Source organism: Phyllostomus discolor, chromosome 8 (genome assembly GCF_004126475.2).
Source record: "Phyllostomus discolor isolate MPI-MPIP mPhyDis1 chromosome 8, mPhyDis1.pri.v3, whole genome shotgun sequence".
Lineage (NCBI taxonomy): Eukaryota > Metazoa > Chordata > Mammalia > Chiroptera > Phyllostomidae > Phyllostomus > Phyllostomus discolor.
In genome coordinates, this window is record NC_040910.2 from 100807437 (window position 1) to 100832151 (window position 24715).

Genomic DNA, 24715 nt, shown 5'->3' on the forward strand with positions numbered 1-24715 from the left:
AGAGAGGAAGGGAGGGAGAAAGAGGGAGAGGAGCATCCATGTGTGCTTGCCTCTTGCGCGCCCCCTACTGAGGGCCTGGCCTGCGACCCAGACATGTGCCCTGACTCAGAATCAAATTAGTGACCTTTCACTTTGCAGGTAGGTGCTCAGTGCACTGAGCCACACCAGCCAGGGCAGGAATCTGTAGTTTAAAAGAGGCCTGAGGCCCTGGTAGGGTAGCTCAGTTAGTTAGAGCATCATCCTGATATGCCAAGGTTGCTGGTTCAATCCCTGCTCATGCACATTATAAGAACTGACCATTGAATGCATAAATAAGTGGAACAATAAATTGATATTTCTTTTTCTCTCTAAAATCAATAAATAAAAATTTTTAAAAATAAAATAAAAGGGATCTGAGACATGTAACACCCAAATGCAACTTACGGACTTTGGGGCCTGCCCATACAAGCATTTACGAGACAACCAGGAAAATCTGAGCAGAGACCGGATATTCCCCACTATCTCATTAAGGAGTGGAGAATGGCACTGTTCTGACTCAGTCCTTCAGCATGTATTAGCTAAATTTTCTTATAAAGCAGAACTTTCCCCTCATCAACTGTTTGGTTTACCCCAAAGTATAGTTTGTACAAGAGAAACAAAGTGCTAGATTCCTCAATTTTTGTACTTCATAAATTCCAAGAGCTCTTCCTTGTTCTTATTTTCCCCTCAAACCCCATTTTTAATGCTAGCATGGATACAATCACTTTTCTTTGGTCTCTGAGTATATTAATTATAGTTTTCATTTTTTCCTGCTTTGCCTGTTTACTCAGAGTACCCCCGGCTTTTTTAATAGTTTTGGTGTCTCTCTTCAGGTTGGAGTCTCAGTTGCTTGATAACCCTTAATTATCCCTTTATGTTTTAAGAGTGAGGCACTAAAAAAGGAGAGCCAGAAGCTTGTGTGGCTGGATGCAGTGTGTTGCCTTTGGGAACCCAGATTTCAGTACCCCATGGTCTTTTCTCAGAGACATTTGAGTTTTTCCAGAGAAGATAATCTCTTTGGAGGTGGGGGCAGTGGAGTGCTAGATAAGCCTAGCCATCACGGGAACCTGGGTTCGGGCAGGAAGAGAAAGGGGGCTTGTCAGTTTCCTCTTTGGCGTATAGATTTTTCACTTCATTCCTTTCTCTTCTTTTGGCTGTGCCTGGTCTCCACTAGTATGGAGTTGCTCTTACTGAGTTTCTTCAGGAAACAAATTTCCTCTCTTCTGTATGGGTAGGCAAGGAAGGCCACCTGGCTGCTCTGGAATGGCTCTGGGGACCTACTAGGGATATTACTAACTAGTGCTTTTAGACTTATACTCTTCCCCCATTTTCAGTCCCACCCTCGCCTCAATTCCCTAATTACATAGTTTTCATTATATGGATCTATCATATTTATTTATCCACTATTTTAAAAAAATATTTTAAAAATTTAATCTTGGGAAGAGAGGGAGAGAGAAATATCAAGTTGTTGTTTCACTTATTTTTCTACTCATTGGTGGATTCTTGTCTATGCCCTGACTAGGGATCGAACCCACAACTTTGGTGTATTGGAATCATGCTCTCACCAACTGAGTTATTTCGCCAGGGCCTTATCCAGTATCTATTGATGGACATTTAAATTATCTTCCAGTTTAAAACTATTATAAATTGCCATCCAATGAATATCCTTATACAGACTCCTTTGTGCATATACAGTTGATTTTTAAAAAATATTTTATTTATTTATTTTTAGAGAGAGGGGAAGGAAATGAGAGAGAGAGAAACATCAATGTGTGGTTGCCTCTCACGTGCACCCCACTGGGTACCTGGCCTGCAACCCAGGCATGTGCCCTGACTGGGAATCGAACCAGTGACCATGTGATTCACAGGCCTGTGCTCAGTCCACTGAGCTACACCAGCCAGGGCTACAGTTGATTTTTAATGATAGGAAACCTATTATTAAATTTTGTCATATTTTAAATACCACTAATAATTCTACTTCAGCTAATTTGTTAGCTTTTAATTATGGAAATACCCAAGCATTAAAGTAGAAAGAATAGTATAATGAACTCCCATGTACCCATTGCTCAACTTTAGGAGTTAACAACATCAAGGCCAGCATCTTTTAAAAGATTTTATTTATTTAGAGAAAGGGGAGGAGAGGGAGAGAGAGAGGAAGAGAAACATCAATGTGTGAGAGAGACATCCATTGGTTGCCTCTTGTATGTGACCCAAACAGGGACTGAACCTGTTCACCAGGCATGTGCCCAATCAGGAATTGAACCTGTGACCCTTTGGTTTGCGGAAAAACACGCAACCCACTGAACTATACCAGTCAGGGTCAAGCCAATATTATTTCATCTGTTTGTCCTTCTCAGCATTTGCACCATAATTTTAAAATATCATCGATTTTGCTATTACAGTTATCACAACTTTTCCTCCTTTGTCCCCCTCTGCCCAATACCCATTTTCCCTCCAGCAATCCTCTCCCCCTTAGTTCATGTCCATGGTTGTGCATGTAAGTTCTTTGACTTCTCCAATTCCTGTACTATTCTTCACATCCCCCTGTATATTTTGTATCTACCAATTATGTTTCTTAATCCCTGCACCATTTCCCCCTTTCTTCCCCTTCCCCCTCCCAGTTTATATACTCCAAATTATCTCCATATCTGTGATTCTGTTCCTGTTCTGGCTGTTTGCTTAGTTTGTTTGTTTAGATTCAGTTGTTGATAGTTGTGCATTTGATGCCATTTTAATGTTCATAGTTTTGAAATTCTTTTTCATAAATAAGTTCCTTTAACATTTCATGTAATAATGGCTTGGTGATGATGAACTCCTTTAGCTTTACCTTGTCTGGGAGCACTTTATCTGCCCTTTGTATAAATGATAGCTTTGCTGGATAGAGTAATCTGGCTTGTAGGTCCTTGCTTTTCATTACTTTGAATACTTCTTGCTAGTGTCTTGCCTGCAAAGTTTCTTTTGAGAAATTGGTTGATTGTCTTATGGGAACTCCTTTGTAGATAACTCTCTATTTTCTTGCTGCTTTTAAGATTCTCTCTTTATCTTTTACTTTTGACATTTTAATTATGATTAAAGAGGTGTAGTCCTCTTTGGGTCCAACTTGTTTGGGACCCTGTGCTTCCTGGACTTGTCTATTTTCTTTATCAGATTAGGGAGGGGTTTTTAAATTTTTTTCCAAATAAATTTTCAGTTTCTTGCTCTTCCTCTTCTTCTCCTGGCATCCTTATGAGTCAGATGTTGGTACATTTGGAGATGTCCCAGAGGGTCCGTATACTGTTCTCGCTTGTTTTGAGTTCTTTTTTCTTCCTGTTATTCTGGTTGAATACTTATTTCTTCCTTATGTTCCAAACTATTGATTTGAATCCTGGCTTCATCCCCTCCACTGTTGGTTCCCTGTAGATTTTTCTTTATTTCACTTAGTGTAACCTTCATTTCTTCCTGGGTCTTTTTAATTTTGTTGCCGTACTCAAGGAGTTCTTGGAGCATCCTGATCACTAGGGTTTTGAACTCTGCATCTAATAGGTTGGTTATCTCCATTTTGTTTAGTTCTTTTTCTGGGGTTTTGTTCTGGTTTTTTGGAGGGGGGGCATATTTCTTTGGCTCTTCAATTTGTCAGGTTGCTTCCCTGTGTTTGTTTCTGTGTATTATTGGATAGAGCTGCTTTGACTCTCTGTCTTAGTAGCGTACGTAGCCTGTTGTAGAAAAGGAATCTGTAAGTTGTGTGGAGCAGAGTCTTGGGTAATCGCCAGGGTGGGGCAACCTGCTTTGTGGCATTGTGTGAGGGATGGGCTCTGAGGGGGGACGTTGCTGCTGTCTGGTTTCTGGAGGTTTGCCTGGCAGTTGTCCTGTGCGTCTGGTGGCCTTCCCGCTGTTACCCTGGTGGTGAAACCCAGAGGGAGTGGGTCTGAGTAAGAATTAAGTCAGGTGGGCCCTGTAAGCTGAGTCTCCTGAAAATCTGGCAATTTCTTCCACCACCACAACCCCCACTGGGTTTTACAGCCAGAAGTTATGTGGATTTATCTTTCTGGTGCTGGAACCCTGGGCTGTGTGGTCTGACCTGGATCTGGGGTCACTCGCTCCCAAGGTATCCCTCCTGATTTTTATCTACCACACGTGAACGTGGTGCCGCCCCTTCCACTGCCACCGCCTCTCTGCCTGTATCTGCGCCTCCTACCCATCTGGCTTCTTTAAATCCTTGGTTGTCGGACTTCCATGCAGCTCTGTTTTCTGACGGTTCTGGATGTTACTTGCTTTGAAGTCTAGTTGTAGTTCTTTCTGTGGTTGTGAGAGAAGGTGAAACATGTTTACCTATGCCTCCGTCCTGACCAGAAGTTGCACCATAATTTCAAAGCAAATCAGAAAACTATGCATTAGTATATCTCTGAAAGATAGTTTTAAAAATCCCATCTAAAATTTATAGATGATTATTTCTTAATAACATTTAATCAGTATTCACATTTCCCCAATTGTCTCATTAATGTGGTTTTGTAGTTGGTTGTTTCAATCAGGACTGAACCAAGATAGTCCGCATGTTTACATTTGGTCTAATATGTCTCTTAAGTTTCTCTTACTGTGTAATAGTACTCCTCCCCTTTCTAAAATTTTTTAGAGAAAATTGTCCACATTTTAGATATACGGAGGCTGAGGGAACCATATCTCTCTGGCATTATTATTATTATGGTCTATCCTCTAATCTCTTAAAAGATGCTGCACTGAAAAACAATTATAGTTCACTGAACTTAACTAAATAGAATAATACTTGTTTAACATAATAGAAATATTTTCCTCCCCCAACTCTTCAGAGTAAATGAAGAGGATAATATCTTGGTGGATACTTTGCAATAAAATCAGCTCTTTATTTGGTGGTATTATTTTTTAGACAACTACTGTATTTAAAGCTACTACTTTAAAGGTCTTTTTCCCTTCTTTTTTGTCCTTTGCATCTTTACTCCAATAAGCAACAACCTCTAGGGATTTTCTTTTAAACTCCAGGAGCTTGCCTTTCAAAGTATTCATTTGTTTTTCTCTGGAACAGTGGGGCAAACAGCCCCTATAGGCCATCTGGACTCGAAGCCATTTGCTTCATCACAGAGCTTGTTCTCTTAGACCCTGACATAAGTCTGTATTGTCTGCTGCCTTCTTTTAACAGTGTCCGGTTGCTCCCAGGAGAGTTCTGTCTGAAGTTACGTCAGTGTTGTTGCTGGCCGATTAGTTGAGAGGGAAAAGGGTATCTGGTTAAGATGTGTTTATCATACATGCTAAAAAGCCTGCTGATGGGCTCTTACCCCCTGCCCAATACTATTTTAAAAAGTATGTGTGTGAGGGAGAGACTAAAGACAGGGGTGTGGGAGGTGGGAGTTGGAGGGAGATGCGTGCCCTACACCAACATGCCTGAGGAATCTGACAGACTCTCCTGTGTCGGAGGGGAGTAACCAGAAGTTTCCAGGGGAAGGGTGGTTTTATAATTTGAAAAATTGCCACTTTCCCGCCTGCCAAGTGTAATTTCAGGGTGTCCAACTTTATACACTTGAGCCACACAGGCAAGAAGTTAAATCACATTACATCAATTATGAATACCCATAGGCTTCTTACAACCACTAATTTACTTTTTTCCTTCTTCAAAATGTGTCTGGCTAGGGCAAAGCCTCCAAAATCCTATTCATTTTGCCTAAAAATACTGTGTTATATGCAAGTTATGGTAACAGAAGAAAACCACATTGTTTGGAAACTCTGTTGTAAATACATACCTTTAAAATATAGGAAAAAAACGAAGTCTATACAATGAACCTATTTGTACAGCCTGCCACATAGGCTTTTTGGATGGATTCACACTTCTGTATCGTAGTCCTGAATACATAACTCTTGTGTTATAGCTTTAACTTAAATACATCTAATGTCATGGTGTACAGCATGAATTGTGTATAATTAAAATGGAGTTATCCCAGCCCTGACCAGGTAGTTTAGTTGGTTAGGGTGTCATCCAATAGGCCAAGGTTGCAGGTTCGATCTCCAGTCAGGGCACAGACAAGAAGCAATCATTAAGTGTATAAATAAGTGGAATGACAAATTGATGTTTCTCTCACTCCCCACCCCCCGTCTCTAAAATCAATACATTAAAAAACTTTTTTAAAGGAATTATTCCTTCACATGATTTTCTTTTCCCTCAGTATCCCATTTCAGAGTTTGAATTTGGTTAACTACAGTTAGAAAAATACTTATAATCTGCACAGTGAAGATTAAGTATTGTTTGGCCCTGGCCAAGTAGCTCATGTGGTTACAGCATTGTTTGGATATACCAAGGTTGTGGGTTTGATTCCCCAGTCAGGACACACACAGGAAACAACCAACGAATACAAGTGGGTGGAACAACAGATTGATGTCTCTCTCTCTCTCCCCCCTCCCCCTTCCCCCCCCCCCCCCCCTTTTTTTTTCTGTGTCTCTCCTCCCTTCCTCTCTCTCTGTCTAAAAGCAATAAACTTAAAAAAAAAAAAAAAAAGAGCCCTGTCTGGTATGGTTCAGTGGATTGAGTGCCAGCCTGAAAACCAAAGGGTTGCTGGTTCAGTTCCTGGTCGGGGCACATGCCTGGGTTGCAGCAGGCCAGGTCCCCAATAAGGGGTGCATGAAAGGCAACCACACATTGATGTTTCTCTCCTTCCCTTTCTCCTCCTTCCTTCCCCTGTCCCTAAAAATGAAGAAAGAAAATCTAAAAAAAAAAAAAAAAGAATAAACACTGCTTGATAATAAAAAAGAAAAATACTCATAATTTTTGATGTAATAATAATGATTATTTTAATGCTTGATATGTCAAGCTTTTCTAAGGTGAAAAGCAAGTGATTAAGGTTCACATGTAGCTCTTAGGCCACTAGTAAAGAGGTATAGGCCTATAGATTGTATACTCCCCTTTCCTTTATTATTTTTAAGATTTTATTTATTTTTAGAGAGAGCAGAAGGGAGAGAGAGAGGGGGAGAGAAACAGCAATGTGTGGTTGCCTCTTATACATTCCCACCGGGGACCCTGACCTGCAACCTAGGCATGTGTCCTGACTGGGAATCAAACCGGTGACCCTTTGGTTTGCAGGCCAGCACTCAGTCCACTGAGCCACACCAGCCAGGACAAAAGTGCGTTGTTTTGTGTTTTATATATTTACCTTCGTGGGGAAGGAATCTATTTTCCTAAGATTCCCAAAGGAATTCATGATGCCAGAAAGTTTAAAATTCAACATTTAGATTAAAAAAAGAAAAAAAGCCATACCATGATGAGAAATGGCAATTCGTTTTGTAGTCTCTCTGTTTTAATTTGCTAGAAGGAGAGGCCTGAGATTATGCATTTGCATAGACTATTTTCATTATTGCCAGTCCTTTCCCGTGAAGGGAGATTACATAACCAAAAGATTTCCATTTGGTGATAAATAGCTTGGCCCATCCAAGAACTGTCACACAACTTTGGGGGAAAAAAAGATCTTTTCCTTTTGTCATATTTACTTAAGATTATTGATATAGCTACAAAGTCTTAGTAGTTGCAAAAAAATGTGAAGCATTTTGAAGACTGAATCATCTACGTAGGTCTAGGTAATGCTTGTAGAGTAAGCATATAGTAGTGACTGCTGAACAGTTATGGATTATTTATGCCCTTCTGTAGCCAAACTGGGCCACCAAGAAACAAAGTAGACACAAAGTCTTGTGTCCGTGTGGTGTTTCTTCTCTCTGTCAGAAAAGTGTTCTGAATAGACAGAATAGTGGTACAATTGTTTTTTACCCCCCAGCTTTATTGAGAAATAATTGACATACAGTGTTGTGTGAATTTAAGGTATACAGTATACAATGTAATAATTTATACACACACACACACACACATATATGTAAACAATTAACACAGTAATGTGGGTTAACACATTCATCACTTCCCATAGTTACAAATATTTTTTTGTGGTGATAACTTTTGTGTGAATTTTCTTAGCAACTTTCACATGTGCAGTAGAGTAGTACCACAAAAACTGTGGTCTTTGTGCTGCTCTGCATTTCATCCCCAACTTACTCACCTTCTAGCTGAAAATTTGTGCCCTTTGACGTTCGTCCACTTCCCCTACCCCCTCTCCATACCCTCAGTGGTAAAGTTTTTGTTAGGAGTTCAGTGGCACGGCATTTTAATTGTTACTTGTAAACATCTGCTCCATATTCTTTAATACAACATTTTATTCATAGCACAAAAGGCTGAAATAAGACTTTCTAATTACTTACCCAGATAAACAGATCAGTTAGCCAAGGGAGCGTCATTTTTAAAGCAGGCCAAAAAATAATTACATTTTCTTATTAATACTAAGTCTTTGCTTATATGACCACCTAAAAATGTTGAAATAACTTACTCAAACTTCATTAGCAACATGTAGTTGCTACTTTTCTGTTCATTGTAACCTTTGCATCACCTGCTGCATTCAGTTTGTAGCCAGTGAATCACACCCTCAGAGGGCAGGGATGGTGCAGTACTCACAGTCATGTTCTGCTCGCCTGGCCTGTGGGAAGTAGACATTTCTTGAATGAATGAATGAATGAATGAATGAATGACTTGTTTGAAAGCTTCGTCAGGTTTGTCTCTTTTCTTGTATTCACTGTAACCACTGCTCCTTCTGCGTATAGTCGTCTTTAGATTCGTATTCCGGAGAAATAAACAATGGTTGTTTGAGGCTTCTAAGAAGAAGCCTCACAAATATGGAATATTTTAATAGTAAAGTGTAGGGCAGGGCTACTAAATCAGGTGTTTGTAGAAGGGCTTGAGGGATCTCTGAGCCCCTGAGAAAAATAGGCATAATTTGGGGTGGATGAGGGCCTTTTCCTCAGGGAAACATGGTTCATGGATGTATCAAGTTCCCAAATGGGCCTGTGGACCCCCAAGTGACTGAGAACCAGTGTTTCAACTCAGGTGTCCTTCAGTGGATAGTGGAATAAAGAAGATGTGTTATATACACGTACACACTCACAGCGGAATGCTGCTTAGCCATGAAAAGATGAAATACTGCCATTTGCAACATGTATGGATCTTGACAGTATCGCTCTGAGTGAAATAAGTCAGATGGAAGAGGACAAGAACTATATGATTTCATTCATATGTGGGCTATAAAACAGAAGCAGCACATGAACAAACAAAACAAACTCCCTTCTCCCCCAAGCTCGCAGATACAGGCAGTAGAATGGTGGTTACCCGAGGGAAGAGGGATGAAGGGCAGATGAAGAGGATAAAGGACAAATACATGGTGGCAGGAGGAGACTAGACTTTGGGTGGTGAGTACACAATAGGATATGCAGACATACTATAAAGTTGTATATCTGAAATCTATATAATGTTATTAACGAGTATACCCCAATAAATTTAATTAAAAAAAGGAACCAATGCTTCAGAGGTGGTTGGTTTCAAACTTCAAGGATAAGAAAAACGTTGGTTAGTGGTATGAGGAAGTCAAATATTTCTTGAGAAAAAGTAGATGACTATATTAGAATGCTTTCAGTTTCTTGAAACCTATTCAAACAAGCTTAAATAAAGTAGGAATTTACTGGTTTATGTAACTCAGGGGGGAAAAAACCCAAAACAAAAAGGACTGGAAATGCTGGGTCCAGGAACTGCTGAATCTCAAATGGTATCTTTATACAAGGTTTTATTCCCCCTTGCTCTTTGTTTTCCTTTATATTGGGTTTATTCTCAGACGTGCTGTTTCCATATGTTAGAAAAGATGGCTGTCTACAGCTTAAGCCTGCTAGGTTCTTAGAGTTTGTGATTCCAGAGGGGATATGTGGTATTTTCCCAAATATCAGACAGGTGTCCCAGGGAGGACTCTGACCAGTGTGTTCAAGCCTTGTGCCCACCCATAAGAAGATGGAGCCTCACCAATCCAGTTTTATGAACTGAATAGAACTAGGGCAAAACAGGAGAAGTTCCTCTAAGGAGACATTGTGTATAGACAAAAATCAACTTGTGCAGTGATTGAAAAGTTTTAGGACAGATGGACAAAAAATTTTCATATTAAAAATAAGGTATATTTAGTGACATATAAGGTTTTTTGTGAACTCTACATTTTTCTATGTGGGTTTCAGTGTTTTATTCTGAGTTTTTTGTTGTTGTTTAACAAATATTTGAGCACCTGCTATGAGCCACCATCATTCTTTGTACTGGGTCTACAACAGCAAACAAAACCGAAAATCCCTGCCCTTATGGAGCCTATATTTTAGTGAGACAAGGTCGATAATAAATACGATAAATTACTAAAATATACAGTGTTTCTGATAAGGATAAGTGCTATAGATGAAAAAAAAACAGGGAAGTAGGGAGTGGTCATGCAGTTTAAAATACAGTGGACAAGGAAAGTCTTTGTAAAAGGCTGGGATTTGAACAAAGATGTTGAGGTGAGGAGGGGGTGAGCCATTTAGGTATCTGGAGGAAGAGAATTCCAGGCAGGAGGAAGAGGAAGCCAGTGCAAAGGCTTGGAGTATCTGAGGAACTGCAGGTAGGGTTGTATCAGTATGTGAAGGAGTGGGGAAGAGGAGGAGGAAGAGTACTCGAGGATGACCTCAAAGAGGTGAGGGGATGGTAGTTTGTGTTGGTTCTTCCCTGAAGGCTATGATGAGGACTTCGAGAGAATGCCAGCAATCATCTGATTTTGAGCAGAGGTGTAAACTGATCTGCTATACTTTTTGCTGTTGTTCATTTGATCTGTGTTACTTTTTAAAGGGTCACTCTAACTATTGTATTGAGAATGCATTGTAGAGGGGCAAGAGTAGAACGAAACCAGTTAGGAGGCTATTACTATTGAATTAATCTAGGAAGTAAATAATGAGTGGGCACAGACCAGGCTACAGGTGGAGGTGAGGAAAAGTGGTTGGATCTGAAGGTAGATTTGCTGATGGACTGGACATGAGATGTTAGAGGAAGAGAAAAATCAAAGCCGACTCTAAAGTTTTGGGCCTGAGCAAATGACCACAGTAATTTAATGAGCTAGGTAAGACCAGGAGAAATGAGTGTTGATATGGCATGTTTAAGATGCATATGAGATATTCAAATGCAGTTCAGTAGACACTTGGACATACCAATCTGGAATTCATTATTGGGCCAGAGATTGGCCTAGAAATTTGGAGGTTGTCAGCATGTAGTTAGTATTTAAAGCCATGAACCTAGATGAGGTCACAAGGAAATAAGAGTAAACAACGAAGAGGAAAAGTTGTCCAAGAACTGAGCTTGTCGATATTAAGAAGTTCAGGGAGAAGAGGAAGAATCAGTGAAGAAAACCAAGAATGAGCAGCGGTAAAATAATGGAAAAGAAGGAAAAGACCTGGAAGCCAGATTTAAAAAGAAAAATTTAAGAGAAAGGCATTTGTTTTTAAGATTTTATTTATTTTAGAGAGAGGGGGAGGGAGGGAGAAAAAGAGGGAGAGAAACATCAATGTGTGGTTGCCTCTTATATGCCCCCTAGGGGACCTGGCCCTCAACCCAGGTAGGGGAATCAAACCAGCGACCCTTTGGTTCACAGACCAGCACTCATTCCACTGAGCCACACCAACCAATGCAAAAAATAAAAAAATAAAAACATTTTAAGGAGTGAGTGATCAGTTGTCAAATGATGCCGATTAAGATGAAGATTGAGATTTGATAATTATATTCAATGATAATCTCCTTGATGAAAACAGTTTTAGTAAATTAAATTTGGTAGGGATATTTCTAGCACATGTTCTTTTTCTTAGGGATTTATTTGTAAAGGATTTTATTTATTTATTTTTAGATAGAGGAGAAGGGAGGGAGAAGGAGAGGGAGAGAAACATCAATGTGTGGTTGCCTCTTGCACACCCCCTACTGGGGACCTGACCCGCAACCCAGACAGGTGCCCTGACTGGGAATTGAACCAGTGACGCTTTGGTTTGCAGGCCAGCACTCAATCTACTGAGCCACACCAGCCAGGGCTTTTTCTTAGGAATTTAAATTCTATGGTTCAGGTACTCTAGAAGATTATCCATTAATCAAATAACCATTTAACAAGTATTTATTGCTATTTCATCATCCTTTGGTTCTCTCTTTGTTGTACATGTTAAGTATAAAATATGTAAAAATTTGTAACTTGAATACAGATGGGTATGCAGGTATACTAGTAAATGGATTTCTATTTTGAGGGTAGGATATACAAATATGTATTTGCTTTTGTATGCCTATTATATGAAGTGAAAACACTTATAAACAGATTATTTTGTCAGCTTTTCCTTCTCTATTTGGAGGGTTTAAAACTTAATTTTTATAGAGAAACAAAAAATCAACCTAAATTTATGATTTTGATATCTTTTTGAGTAGTTAATGCTAAATTGTGATACCAAGAAATACAGGATTTGATGTTAAAAAATTTTCGTTTTGCTGATGAGAATAATAAATATTTCTTTTATTAGAAATTCATTGAATTTGAAGACTCTCAAGAACAGGAAAAAAAGGATTTACAGACCCGAGTGGAATCTTTAGAATCTCAAACAAGACAACTTGAACTGAAAGCAAAAAACTATGCTGACCAGAGTAAGTAAAAATACCTCTCTTCATAAGTACACATTAAAGAGTGGGCTGTAATAGTGCAATGACTCATCCTGACATTTGACTAGGGTTCCAAATATATGCTTGGAATTGTCATCCCAGTCTCAAGAGTGAGACCTGGGAGCTAGGTTCTGTTCTTTTTTGTTCCTGTTTTCACGTGGCACCCTGGCCTGCAGAAACAACTAAATCAAAAATAACCTGTAAGACTTTCTTCAATTTTGCTCTCAGCCTTTGTTTGTAGTTAACATTATGCTGTATCCACTATGCAGGATGCTGGGGCATATGCATGCAGATTTTTTTTTTAATTGACTGATTTTAGAGAGAGAATGAGAAACATTTGTTGTTCCACTTACTGATGCATTTATTGGTTGAATCTTGTATATGCCCTGACTGGGGATCAGACCCACAGCCCTGGTGCGTTGGGACAACACTAACCACCTGAGCTGCCCAGCCAAACCCATTTCTTCTAATTTTGATCAAGTACACAAAGTTTCATTGGTTTCTGTATTTGTTCCTTTGTAGTGGAAAACTGAGGGCATTTAGATGATCATTTTTCAGAATCATTTTATTTTAGTGTAATTTTATATATTTTTCTTGGTTTAAAAACAATTACTGGCCCTGGCCTGTGTGGCTCAGTGGATTGAGTGCCAGTCTATGAACTGAGAGGTTCTTGGTTCGATTCCTGGTCAGGGCACATGCCTGGGTTGCAGGCTGGGAGAGGCAGTCTATCGCTGTTTCTCTCGCACGTTGATTACTCTTTCTCCCTCCCTTCTCTTTCCAGGAATAAATAAAATATTTAAAAAATAAAAAATAAAAAAATTACTATTTCAAACCCCAAGAATGGTTTCCCCTTTTGGACTAATGAAAGTGGTCCTAATTAAGTCAAAATTAGAAAAAAGAAATCAGGGAGAGTTGTTTTTTTATTTATTGTTGACCCAATTACAGATGTTCCCCATACCTCCCTCCCCCGAAACCCACACCTTAGGGAAGAAACTTGGGGGCCTATTTTCAGGTTTGATGCAAGTGGGCAGAGTGCTCTCCAGTTTTTCATCTCAGCACTGTAAACTTTCAGAATCTTAGGGAGCCACAGATGGCCACCAGTTACCCTTTCCCACATCACCCACCAAGTGTACATACGGGCCTGCTGGTGAGGGACTGGCATGCAGGGTGGATAACCTTCACTACCAGGCTTGCATGCAGTGTGTGTGATAGCTGACCGCTCCCTCCAGGACAATGGAAGAGCCTAGAATCACTGTGAATCTGGAGTTCAGGCATTCCAGAATTCAGAGAGAACTCAGGCAGCTGGCTGTTAAGCAGATGTCATAGAAGGGAACTGATGGATGTTTGGTAACAGAAGACACCTAGAGTGATACAGAATAAGCCATGTGTCATATTGTTGTATTTTTAAGCTTATAGATACCTAGACTGCTGTACCCTTTCTTTGTTAACACGGAATACACCAAATGACTTCTATCATTTTACTATAGAAATGTGAGGTCTTAGAGAGCTTCATACGCTGACAGATACATTCCTGGAGTCACATTACTGTGGGTACCACTCAAATCTAGTGGCAGTTAAGCTTTTGGTATGTTTACCAAACAAACCAAAGCTTGAGTATTTTCTATTTAAAGAAGAAAAATTAGTCATTGGAGATATTTTAATCCTAACTTGATTGTGTTTTCATATCAGGTATTATTTAGTATTTTAGAACCAAACACTAATGGCACAGTTAACAGAGCCAGCCTCTCATGATTTTATTTATTAAATTTTCCTCTTGATTTCTGAAAGGAGTACCAAGTTCGAGATAAAGAACTTTTTAAAATTACCCAGTATAAAGACACTCCTTGCTTAGAATTCTTTTATGCATTAATTAATCTGATTCTATGATAAGGGATTTATTAAAAAAAGAATTACCTTGTACTTTAAATTGCATTATTGATATTAAAGTCTGTTAAAACATCTCTTTTAAATTCAAAGGAGATACTGCTGTTTTTCTTTTTTGTTTTTTTTCCCACAAAACTAACCAAAAGGAATGAATTACTAATTTTTTAAAATACACTGTATCTTTTCTATTACTAAAAATTTAAAAACCTACTTCCAGTTCCTTTCTAGTTAATATAAATAACATATAGTTGTCTCTTCATTAAGATTTGTTAACCAGTTCAGTGAATCATCTACCTTTTCTGGAATTGTCTTGTTCTGTGGTCTCTAATCTCTCTCAAAAGTACTGATTACTGTTTTCTATTTTAATTCAAAGTGAGTTTTAAAAATAAGGTATCTTGCCCTGGCTGGTGTGGCTCAGTGGATTAAGCGCAGGCTGCGAACCAAAGGGTCGCAGGTTCAATTCCCAGTCAGGGCACGTGCCTGGATTGCAGGCCAAGTCCCCAGTGGGGATCACATGAGAGGCAACCGCACATTGATGTTTCTCTCTGTTTCTCCCTCCCTTCCCCTCTCTAAAAAAAAAATAAATAAAATCTAAAAAAAATGAGGTATCTTTTCATTTTAAGGTACCTTTTTAAAATAATTGATCCTGGTAATTCTCTAGGGAAGTGATGAGGAAATTCTTCATCAAGTAACCAAGTATAGGATATGATCTTGAACTACATTTGTTCTGAAAACATTATTTTTGTTATTAATATCTCCCTCTGAGAGTCTCATATCTCATTTTGAGACAAATTTTGGTGTCTAAATTATAATTAAAGAAGTTACAGCTATGGTTAATCATAACGGACCATTCAGCCCTGACTGGGGTGGCTCAGTTGGTTGGGCATCTTGCTGCAAAGTAAAAGGTTTTTGGTTTGATTCTCAGTCTGGGCACATACCTGGGTTGTTTGTTCGGTCCCTGGTTGTGGGGAGTGTACGAGGGGCAACCGATGAATGTTTCTCGTTCATCAATGTTTCTTTCCCTCTCTTTCTTCCTCCCTTCTCTTCCCTCAATAAATAAATAAATAAATAAATAAATAAATAGCTCGTTCATCGTCCTGCAAACCAATAGTGTCCGCATTTGATTCCCAGTGAGGGCACACGTCTGGGTTGCAGGTCAGGTCCCTGGAAGGGAGCATGGGAAAGGAAACCAATGTTTCTTTCCCTTTCTCCCTCTTTTCCCCTTTCTTTAAAAGTAAATAAAATCTTTAAACAAACAAACAAATAAAATCTTACGGGGGGTCGGGGAGGAATAAGCCACCCTCCCCTGAGACCATTCAGATGCCCAAAACTAATTAACACTAAATCTCTTAGTCCATGAGCTGAGGCTGTAAGGAGCCTTCTTTTATGAATGCTTTGGGACTTACTCCCTTCTATACCTTGGAGTTTTACTTTCTTTTCCATCTGATTGTTTTCCTCTTCTATTTTTCTCTCAGCCTTCACTGGATATGATGTGAAATCTTATTATATCTTAATTTTTTCTTTCTAATCTTTACCACATTTAAACATCTGAGAAATATTTCAGAGGGAAAATAGTTTGCATATTTTTTCATTATACTTTAGCTTTCTTCCCCCAAATCTCCAATTATGTGTCAAAGCCCCTTATTTTTCAAAAAGGTGGTGGCTGGAGGTCATCTTTAAGTATCATCAGTCCCTTCTCCTATTGGAAAACCAGGACAGCGAATATGTTTTTTTTGAAGGATGAAAACATTTAAATGGGTGTATGTCATAGTATATTGATTCTTTTTTGTGTAATAGGAAACAAAAGTGTGTCTGGACTATTTAAGATTCTATTTTGTTTTTTGAAGCATATGTAGTGCTTTTTGTTAAAATTACTGTAACCCAACCTATATTTTAACTTTTAAAATATTTTAAATGTATTTTTAAGTGTTCCTAATAATGTAGTTTTAAATAAGGCCACAGAAATTACTGATGAGGATGCCTACAGTAGAGGAAGGATGGATTTTCTGGTTAGTGCCGTTTTTTGAGTGCTGTATGATAATAGTATCTTGTCTAATTTCTGTGCTTATACATGTTCTGGCAGTGTAACAGTCTTTAATTTTAAAAGACTGTCAATTCTGACTTATAAATATTTTAGGGCACATGTCCCTTTTAAAAAGTAGCCACAGTAAAAGTCCAGCTTCAAAGTTCTGCTTTGAAGACTGCTTCCTATGTTAAAAGGGGAAATTTTGGTTGCAGTTACTTGCTATTTGAGAAGCAAGAAAATATCAAGAAATGGGAACTGAATTAAAGGACACAGTTTACAGCCTGTGATAGTGTAGAATCTATCAGGTTGTCATATGATTTCACAGTATTGAGAAGTTGAGTCCATAACATTTTGTGGTCATGTTTGAGTTTGGAGATTTCTGGTTGCTCTTTCTCCAGAATTTGAACTACATAAGAAATATTTCTTTTTCAAAAATGTTGTGTATTATTATTATTTGGGAGTAACAATAATACTTCTTGGTAGTCAACATCTTGTGAGCCTTGAGGAAGAATCTGAAGTATATTTGGAGTGGAATAAGGAAGTAGTGGATTGAGAAAGACCTTTTGGTGCTTTTCAACCATTTAAGCGGTCTGCAGTTAACCAGCCTTGCTATTCATGGTGTGGCAGTAATGGGTTCTTCATCAGAAGATACTTTCTATTCATTAGTTCTGTTGTATATTGAGTATCTCTCTCGTAAGTCCAATACCTTAAATGAAGCAAGTAAATACAGACATTTTAATACAGTTAAAAATATTAAACTACTATTGTATGCCTGATGTTTAGTCTAGGTCTATGGCTGTGATACAGAAGACTGTTATATGATCATTGCAGCCAAAGGAATCAGAGTTGTTTTGCGTGGTGGGAAAAGGTTATATATATGACCTTCTAGTCTTTTTTCCATATGTAGTTTTTATATCACTGCAGTTGGAGTATATATATAATTTTGTATCTTTTCCTTAACATTATCATATTTTCTGTGTTGTATAATCTTTATTATTTTTTAAAAAATTTACTTTTCACTTAGTTGGCAAACAAGGTTATATTAGTTATAGGGGTACGACATAGTGAGTAGACATCTATGTAACTTATGAAGTGATCACCATTAAGTCTAATACCCATCTGACGCCATACATAGTTATTACAATATTATTGACTATATGTAGTCAGTAATTAATTTTTAAAAATGTCTGCCTGTACCTATCATCCAGAAGCTATGCCATCTGTTAAGCATTCTTTTTTCCCTGAGGAATTATGTTCTATTCTTTCCTCTAATGAGAGTCATTTAGTGGTCACTTTGTTTTATTTTATATTGTCTACTCATAAATTCAGACCAAACTTAGTACAGCCATAATGACTGGTTTGGATCTTACCTGGGTAGCATATTTAAATTGTTTTCCTTTCATCCTCATTTTATACATATATAATGAATTATGGTATGTTCTTGTAAGCTATCTCAAGTTTTTTGTGGAATGAAAGAATGAATCCAAGTAAAAATAAATACTGGCAAATTTAAAAGAAAAAACACAAAAAAACTTTTGTTGGTGGTTCGACATTTTTTCCAGTGTAGTGAATCATACTGCAGTGAATATTTTTTACACCTATAGGTTTTCCTCTCTTTATAATTTCCTTAGAATATATTTAAGGAAGTAGGTCAAAGAATTATGAAAAGTGGTTCTTGATATATAATAGTGTTTGGTCATTTTTAATGTGAACAGAATTAGAGAAGTAAGATTTAGTTGCGTATTTTATTTTGTTTATAATAACTTATGAATTTGAATAATTTCATATAACATATTAGCACCCATAGCTGATATAAAACCATTTACTATTCATTCTTTTGGGAAAAATTTGTTTCCCTCAAGCTTCTTGAGTTTATATTGGATGTCTTTTCTCTTGAATTGTGGGAGAAGGAGGCAGGATTTAGATGGCAGTGATTTTAAGCTATTTGAAGATTCTTTTCAGATTCTGCTCATTCTTCCTTGGAATGAAAATGCCATTTTTAAATATTAAATAGAAAAATGTTTTTGACAACTGAAGACATTTGGGGTAGAGCCTTGTACTCTGATCTTTCTACCCTTTATGTTTCCTATATAACATTCATTTCCTCTTTAAATTTGGTATTAGATCTTAGTCTGATAAGAAAACTTTAGCCCTGGCTGGTGTGGCTCAGTGGATTGAATGCTGGCCTACTAACCAAAGGGTTGCTAGTTTGATTCCCAGTTAGGGCACATGCCTGGGTTGCGGGCCAGGTCCCCAGTAGGGGGCGTACAAGAGGCAACCACACATTGATGTTCCCCCCTCTTTCTTCCTCTCTCCCATCTCTCTAAAAATAAATAAATAAAATCTTAAAATAAAGAAGAAAGAAAGCTTCAAGCCTTTACCATGAAATATTATTGTACAGAAGACACTTCATATTTCTTGGTCATAAGAATTTACACACGACTAACCCTGGCTGGTGTGGTTCAGTGGATTGAGCGTCAGCCTGTGAACCAAAGGGGCACTGGTTCTGTTCCCGATTCCTGGTCAGCGCACATGCCTGGGTTATGCCCAGGTCCCACTTGGGGGCTTGCGAAGGGCAACTGATTGATATTTCTCTCCCTCTCTTTCTCTCTCCCTTTCCCTCTCTGTAAAAATAAATAAAGTCTTTAATAAAAAGAATTTACATACCAGTAGATGAAAGGTATAGGGAAGTTGTATAATCGTTAACATAATTTTTGTTTTAAAGGAATAAATGGCTTAAAACAGACCACATTTGGGCATTATTTACAAGCAAAATCTATCTATTAATGATATGACTGATATAGTGAGAATTTCCACAACACAGAAGAAAATTCATTTTTAAGTATAGTTTATACCGCAGTTAATAGTTAAGAACACCTAAATATTTTCTGTCAGTATTTTTCAAATCACTAAAAAAGGGAAAAAAGCTTTCAGGCCAGTAAAAGCTTTTATCAGCCTCTTTATTGTGCTTTGTAATTGACAATGAATGTTAATATTCTCAGAATTTGAATAATACTATAATTGGTCACTTTTCCCACTTTTAATTTTATCTTGTGAATAGGCAATTCTATCTACATTATTTGCAGATGATTAAAGTAGATAGCTGATGACATACTTTCATTGAAAGGCAGCTTTAAATAAGGCAGATTTAGGAGTTTACATCTTCTGATTTTAAAAAATGACAAAAATAAAATTTGTTGTATAGAAATTTTAGTTGATTTAAGTTAAATCTAGTTCTCTGCAATATTAAGAATATACATTTAGTATACTTTGCTTAAGGGTGTTTCTTTTTTTAGAGCTTGTCTATGAGAAGGAAAGCAGAAAATTAGGTGCAAGATAATTTATGCAAAACACTTAACATGTCATTAGTTCTGCTTTAGTAGGTAACATCCCATGTGATCTTCAGATGTGTTTTCTGTTTTATTATTTGTATTTGGACTCTTTTCATTTCTGTAGTCCAGTGTTAGCTATTGAGAACCTTAAGGTTGTAGTTTATAATTAATATCTAAAACTAAAGCTTTCATAGAAAATTAATTTTATGAGTAAAGCTTAAAGGATTTACGGTGATTTACCTTAGAAAACAGAATAGAAATGACTGACTGCTCCGTCAGACAGGTGAAGGTATGGCTAAGGAAGATAACCAAGTAGTTCTTCTGTTGTTGGGCAGATTGAAACAGAGACAATGGTTGGTTGTGGTTGCTCATCAGGTTGATCACAAGGAAGTATTTCTTGACCATGGAGGGGAACACAGGAATGTGTGCTCAGGGAAAGCGTGGGCTCTCTTTCCCCACAGAGGCTTTTGGGAGGAGGAGAGTAGTCACCCGTTTGTCGTGTATGGCACGGCAGCACCCTCGAGTCAGGGACTGGATCAGATTGCTACCGCCCCTGCCACTGGGAATCTTTGAAGTTATCCTGCTCTCTTTTAAGGGTGTGATCATATCAATTCATGAGAATGCTTTAGAATTTCACAATGTATCATTGATTAATAACATAATATCTGTCTGCAAATCCTTTGAAATTTAGAGATACGGTGAAGGCTTAGTTGGTAGAGGAGAGGTTTTTATTATTGTTTTGATGTGGTTGTCTGGGATTTGTTTAGTGTTAAGTAGCATTGGATTCTTACCTGTTGAGACTTTTAATGGTAAATTCTTGAAGGAAAAGCTTCTGAAAGACCAATGTCAGTCAGTCTGCTGAGGCCAGTAACACTTGGATTGTCTGCCTTCCCTGGATAGTGAGGACCGAAAATCCCTTCTGAGAAGGCAAACGATGAGTTGGATGTGGCGCTCTAGCAGGTCTGTTTCTCTTTCTCCCCCCCGTAGGCCTATCAGCAGTCTGATGGGGCAGAAGACAACAGAGATGGAAGGTGTTCCAAACTTGGCAAAGGCCATCATTCTAAGGAGGTAAGCTCTGATTTCGAGCAGGGAGAGCAGGTGGCTCTTCCTGTCTTAATCATATCTCCTTGCTCGTTGGAAAGAGGGGTAGAGAGAAAGAGAATGTAAAACAAGCTGAAGTATCTCCATTGACTATCATAAGGGGGAAATTTTGGATTAGTATTTTGATTCTTTTTTTTTCTTTGCCCTTCTCCCCTTCTAAGGTTCTTCGTTTTGTTTTGTTTTCTCCCTAGAATATTTGCAGTTTTAAAAAATGGCTGATTAGCTATCTGTTGTTTTGGAATAGGAAGGATGAAGAGAATATTATTTCCAGTTAATCTCATGCTGTGGCTATTGTGATGAGTAAAATGATAAGGTTTTAGGATTTTTTCCTGAGATCATTTTGAGGTTTGGGTTCACATGGGAACTATTATTAAACAAGAAACGATCTTTTAGTCCACTTCAGATAAACTGCAACGACTTAAGCACAGGTTAATTTTACAGCACTTAGGGTTTTCAGGGGTGTGTACCGTTCTCGCTCAGGCGGGCATGTCTTTCCCACTTTCCCTTTCCTTCTCCTTCCCTTTTGCTTTGCCCCTTACTAACAATCACTTGTTGGCATTCAGGTCTTCGAAGAGGGGCTCTTCCCAGCATTTAAAAGTACTTCTCAGTTAAATACTATATCTCATGGGAGTTAGGCCTTAAGAAAACAGAGTCCTTTGACTACGTGGTCATACTGAATATTATTGTAAGTATTTTCAGAAAAGAGTGAGAGGTTATCAATTTGTATTATATGATCTGTGGTTAATTCATATACTTAAAAAAGATAATACTAATCTTTAGAATCACAGCACAGGTAAAGAAAACATGAAATATGTTAATTCGTAGCTAGTTTTTTGTCAGGTGTTAGGTTGGAATGAATAATCACCAGAAAAACATGCAGAAAATCATCCAGAATAACGAAGACACAAACTATGCCACAAAATACATACGCATTGACTCAAATGTTGTATGTTATTTGTTGTTCCTGTGAAGTTTAAAGTGGATGTTCCCCATGGAAGGGTGGCTCCTTTGACAACACGGGCTCTTTTCAGCTTTCAGCTGCAAGTCCACCAGTCACGTATGTTAAGTCAGAGGAGAGGGGAAAGGAAGTGGAGCCTTATGTGTGGGACGTTTTTATTGGGCCAGCCCCAGGAGCGGCACATGTAGTTTCAGTAAATGTATATGTGTGTACATGTATGTCGTATTGTCAGGATTAAAAAAAAACAACAATGGGACAGGGTTTTGCTCAGTCGGTCACTGTCTGACTTCACCCACACTACTGTTTTGAGACTACCAGGGAGCAAAGGCTACAGCAGAGAACACTGGTCAGGAGATACTTGTGGTAATTCAGGCAAGAGGTGATGTCTTAGATCAAGGTGAGTGTGATGGAGATGGTAAAAAGTGGTCAGAATTGAGGTTTATTATGAAGGTAAAACAGTTTGCTGATAGATTGGATATGTGATGTGAGGGAAAGAGAAGAACTAAAGAATAACTGAAGATTTTTGCCAAAGAAGATTATGGAAAAGAGCAAAGAGGTTTGGGAGAGACAATCAGTTCGGTTTTGGCTTTGTTGACATGGTAATGGCATATTGGAAGTTGTTTTGTATTTTTTATTCTCAGATATAGCAATATTCAACATCCTCCCCTTCAGTTCCAGGCACCATCCATGTCAGTACATATAGATATACTGCATTGCTTTCAACATTTCCTTTTGTTGTTGTATTTGAAAAATGTGTGCTCAGGCAGTACTTTGCACCCTTTACAAATATTAACTCACTCAAGGCTAACCTCAGCTCTGATGTGCTGTCATTATTTGTCAGTTACAAATAAGTAAACTGAGGCCCAGAGAGGTTAACATACCTAAGACAACATAACTTGGAACTAGCGAAGCCACAACTACATCGTAATTCACTTCACCAACCAACTAATGACAGATCTGGGGGGTAGTTCCACTTTGGGAGTTACTATATGTTGCATAGAACATCCATTTTCGTATCTTTGGACATTGGTGTGTTTTAAATAAGAATGGTAATACTAGGTCAAAAGATACACACATTGCTTATTTTAACAGATATCACCAACGTGACCTTCAAAAGAATAATTCCAATTTATCTTCCCAGGATGCCTGTCTTTGTTCTTTTTATAATTCTTTAATCTGGTAACATTTTTGCTCATCTACTTATATTGTTGGGGTTTTTTTTTAAGATTTATTTTCAGAGAGGGAAAGTGAGAGAAAAAGAAAGGGAGAAAAACATCAGCATGCAAGAGAAACATCAATCAGTTGCCTCTTGCACGCTCCCAACTGGGGACCCAGCCCACAACCCAGGCATGTGCCCTGGCAGGGAATTGAACTGTCAACCTTTCCGTTTGTAGGCTGGTACTCAATCCACTGAGCACACCAACCAGGACTGCCTATACATTTTAATGATGAATAAGCACACCTTGTTTGTAATGGTTCTGAATAGTCTGATTAAATCCTGTTGGATTTATAGCAGTTGCTGGAGAACATAAACAATAACAAGTATTGAAGCCAAGGGAAGTTTCTATGTGAATGGAAATATACTGTGTTTGGACCGGGATGGCGTGAGGTTGTATTCGTCAGATTGCTAACTCCTCCCCAAAGGTAACCAGTATCCTGGCTTGTAATACATTTGATTAGTTCCATATGTGTTTACACTTTTTTTTATCCTCACCCAAGGACATTTTTTTAAAAGACTTTATTTACTTATTTTTAGAGAGAGAGGAAGGGAGGGAGAAAAAGAAGGAGAGAAACGTTAATGTGTGATTGTCACTCACACACCCCTTACGAGCGACCTGGCCCATAACCTAGGCATGTGCTCTAACGGGGAATCGAACCAGTGACCCTTCAGTTCACAGCACTCAATCCAGTGAGCCACACCAGCCAGGGCTTGCCTTTTTTTTTTTTTTTTTTTTTTTTTTTTCATTTCTTTTAGATAGAGGTGGGCAAGGAGAGAGAGAGAGAGAAACATCGATTGGTTGCCTTCTTGGTCACGTTCTGACCAGGAATCTAACCCACCACTTGTGCCCTGACCAGGAATGGAACCCTCAACCTTTCCATCTACAGGAGGACGCTCCAACCAACTGAGCCTCACTAGCCAGAATGAACTTTGTATTCTTTTGCTTCTGCTGCTTTCCCTCAATATCCTGTTTGTGAGATTAGTCCATGATGTGTCTAGCAATAATTTGTTCATCTCATTGTTGTGTAGTATTCTACTACATGAATTTTTAAACATATTGCTGTTGATAGTTTGTTTCCAGGTTTGGATTATTACAATAGTACTACTCTGAGCACTGTTTTAACTGCCCTTTGATGGACACACTTATATACTTCTTAGCAATTAAGTTGTCATAGGATTGTCAAATATTCAACTTTATTAAATCTTGCCAGTTTTCAAATTGGACATACCAGTTCATACTCCCATCAGCACTGTATGTGAGTTCCTATTGCTTCACCGGCACTGGATGCATTGTGTTTTTCATTTGTGCTATTCTGACAGGTATGCAGTGGTCTTGCATTTGGTTTTAAAATGCATTTCCATGATTAATAAAGTTGGGCATGTATTTTACTTAGCATTTTTATACCTTTGAGTTGAAGTACCTGTCTGTGACTAGGTTCTTTTCATAAGTATTCTACTTTTTTTTATGAGTAAAATTTTAAAGTAGGCTCCCATATATAAAACAGAGTATTATATAAAGAGCATTTCTTGAGAGGCAGCATTATAGCATGGTAATTCAAAACAGATTCTGGACCCAGGTTCCTCCATCAGGAACCCTGGTTTTCTCATTTATTAGCTCTGTGACTGT

The 24715-nt window shown here is 38.2% G+C and overlaps 1 protein-coding gene and 1 long non-coding RNA gene across 10 annotated transcripts in view; both read left to right on the forward strand.

Annotated features, from left to right (window-relative positions):
• The window catches only part of SPAG9 (sperm associated antigen 9), a 113969-nt gene that overhangs the window by 14266 nt on the left and 74988 nt on the right, over positions 1 to 24715 (forward strand). For 8 of the 9 annotated variants that reach the window (XR_004904900.1, XM_036033728.1, XM_036033730.1 and 5 more), the window contains exon 2: positions 12433 to 12553. Coding sequence is in view for 7 of the 9 variants with exons in the window: in XM_036033728.1 (XP_035889621.1) it covers positions 12433 to 12553 (121 nt within the window). In the remaining 2 variants the exon portion in view is untranslated. Of the gene's footprint in view, positions 1 to 12432; positions 12554 to 20859; positions 20879 to 24715 lie in introns of those variants that run through there. The other variant, XM_036033733.1, reaches the window with a different exon arrangement.
• LOC118502202 lies at positions 13665 to 15489 on the forward strand. The gene is made up of 2 exons (XR_004904901.1): positions 13665 to 14842; positions 15058 to 15489. It is a non-coding gene; the product is annotated as an uncharacterized LOC118502202 (long non-coding RNA).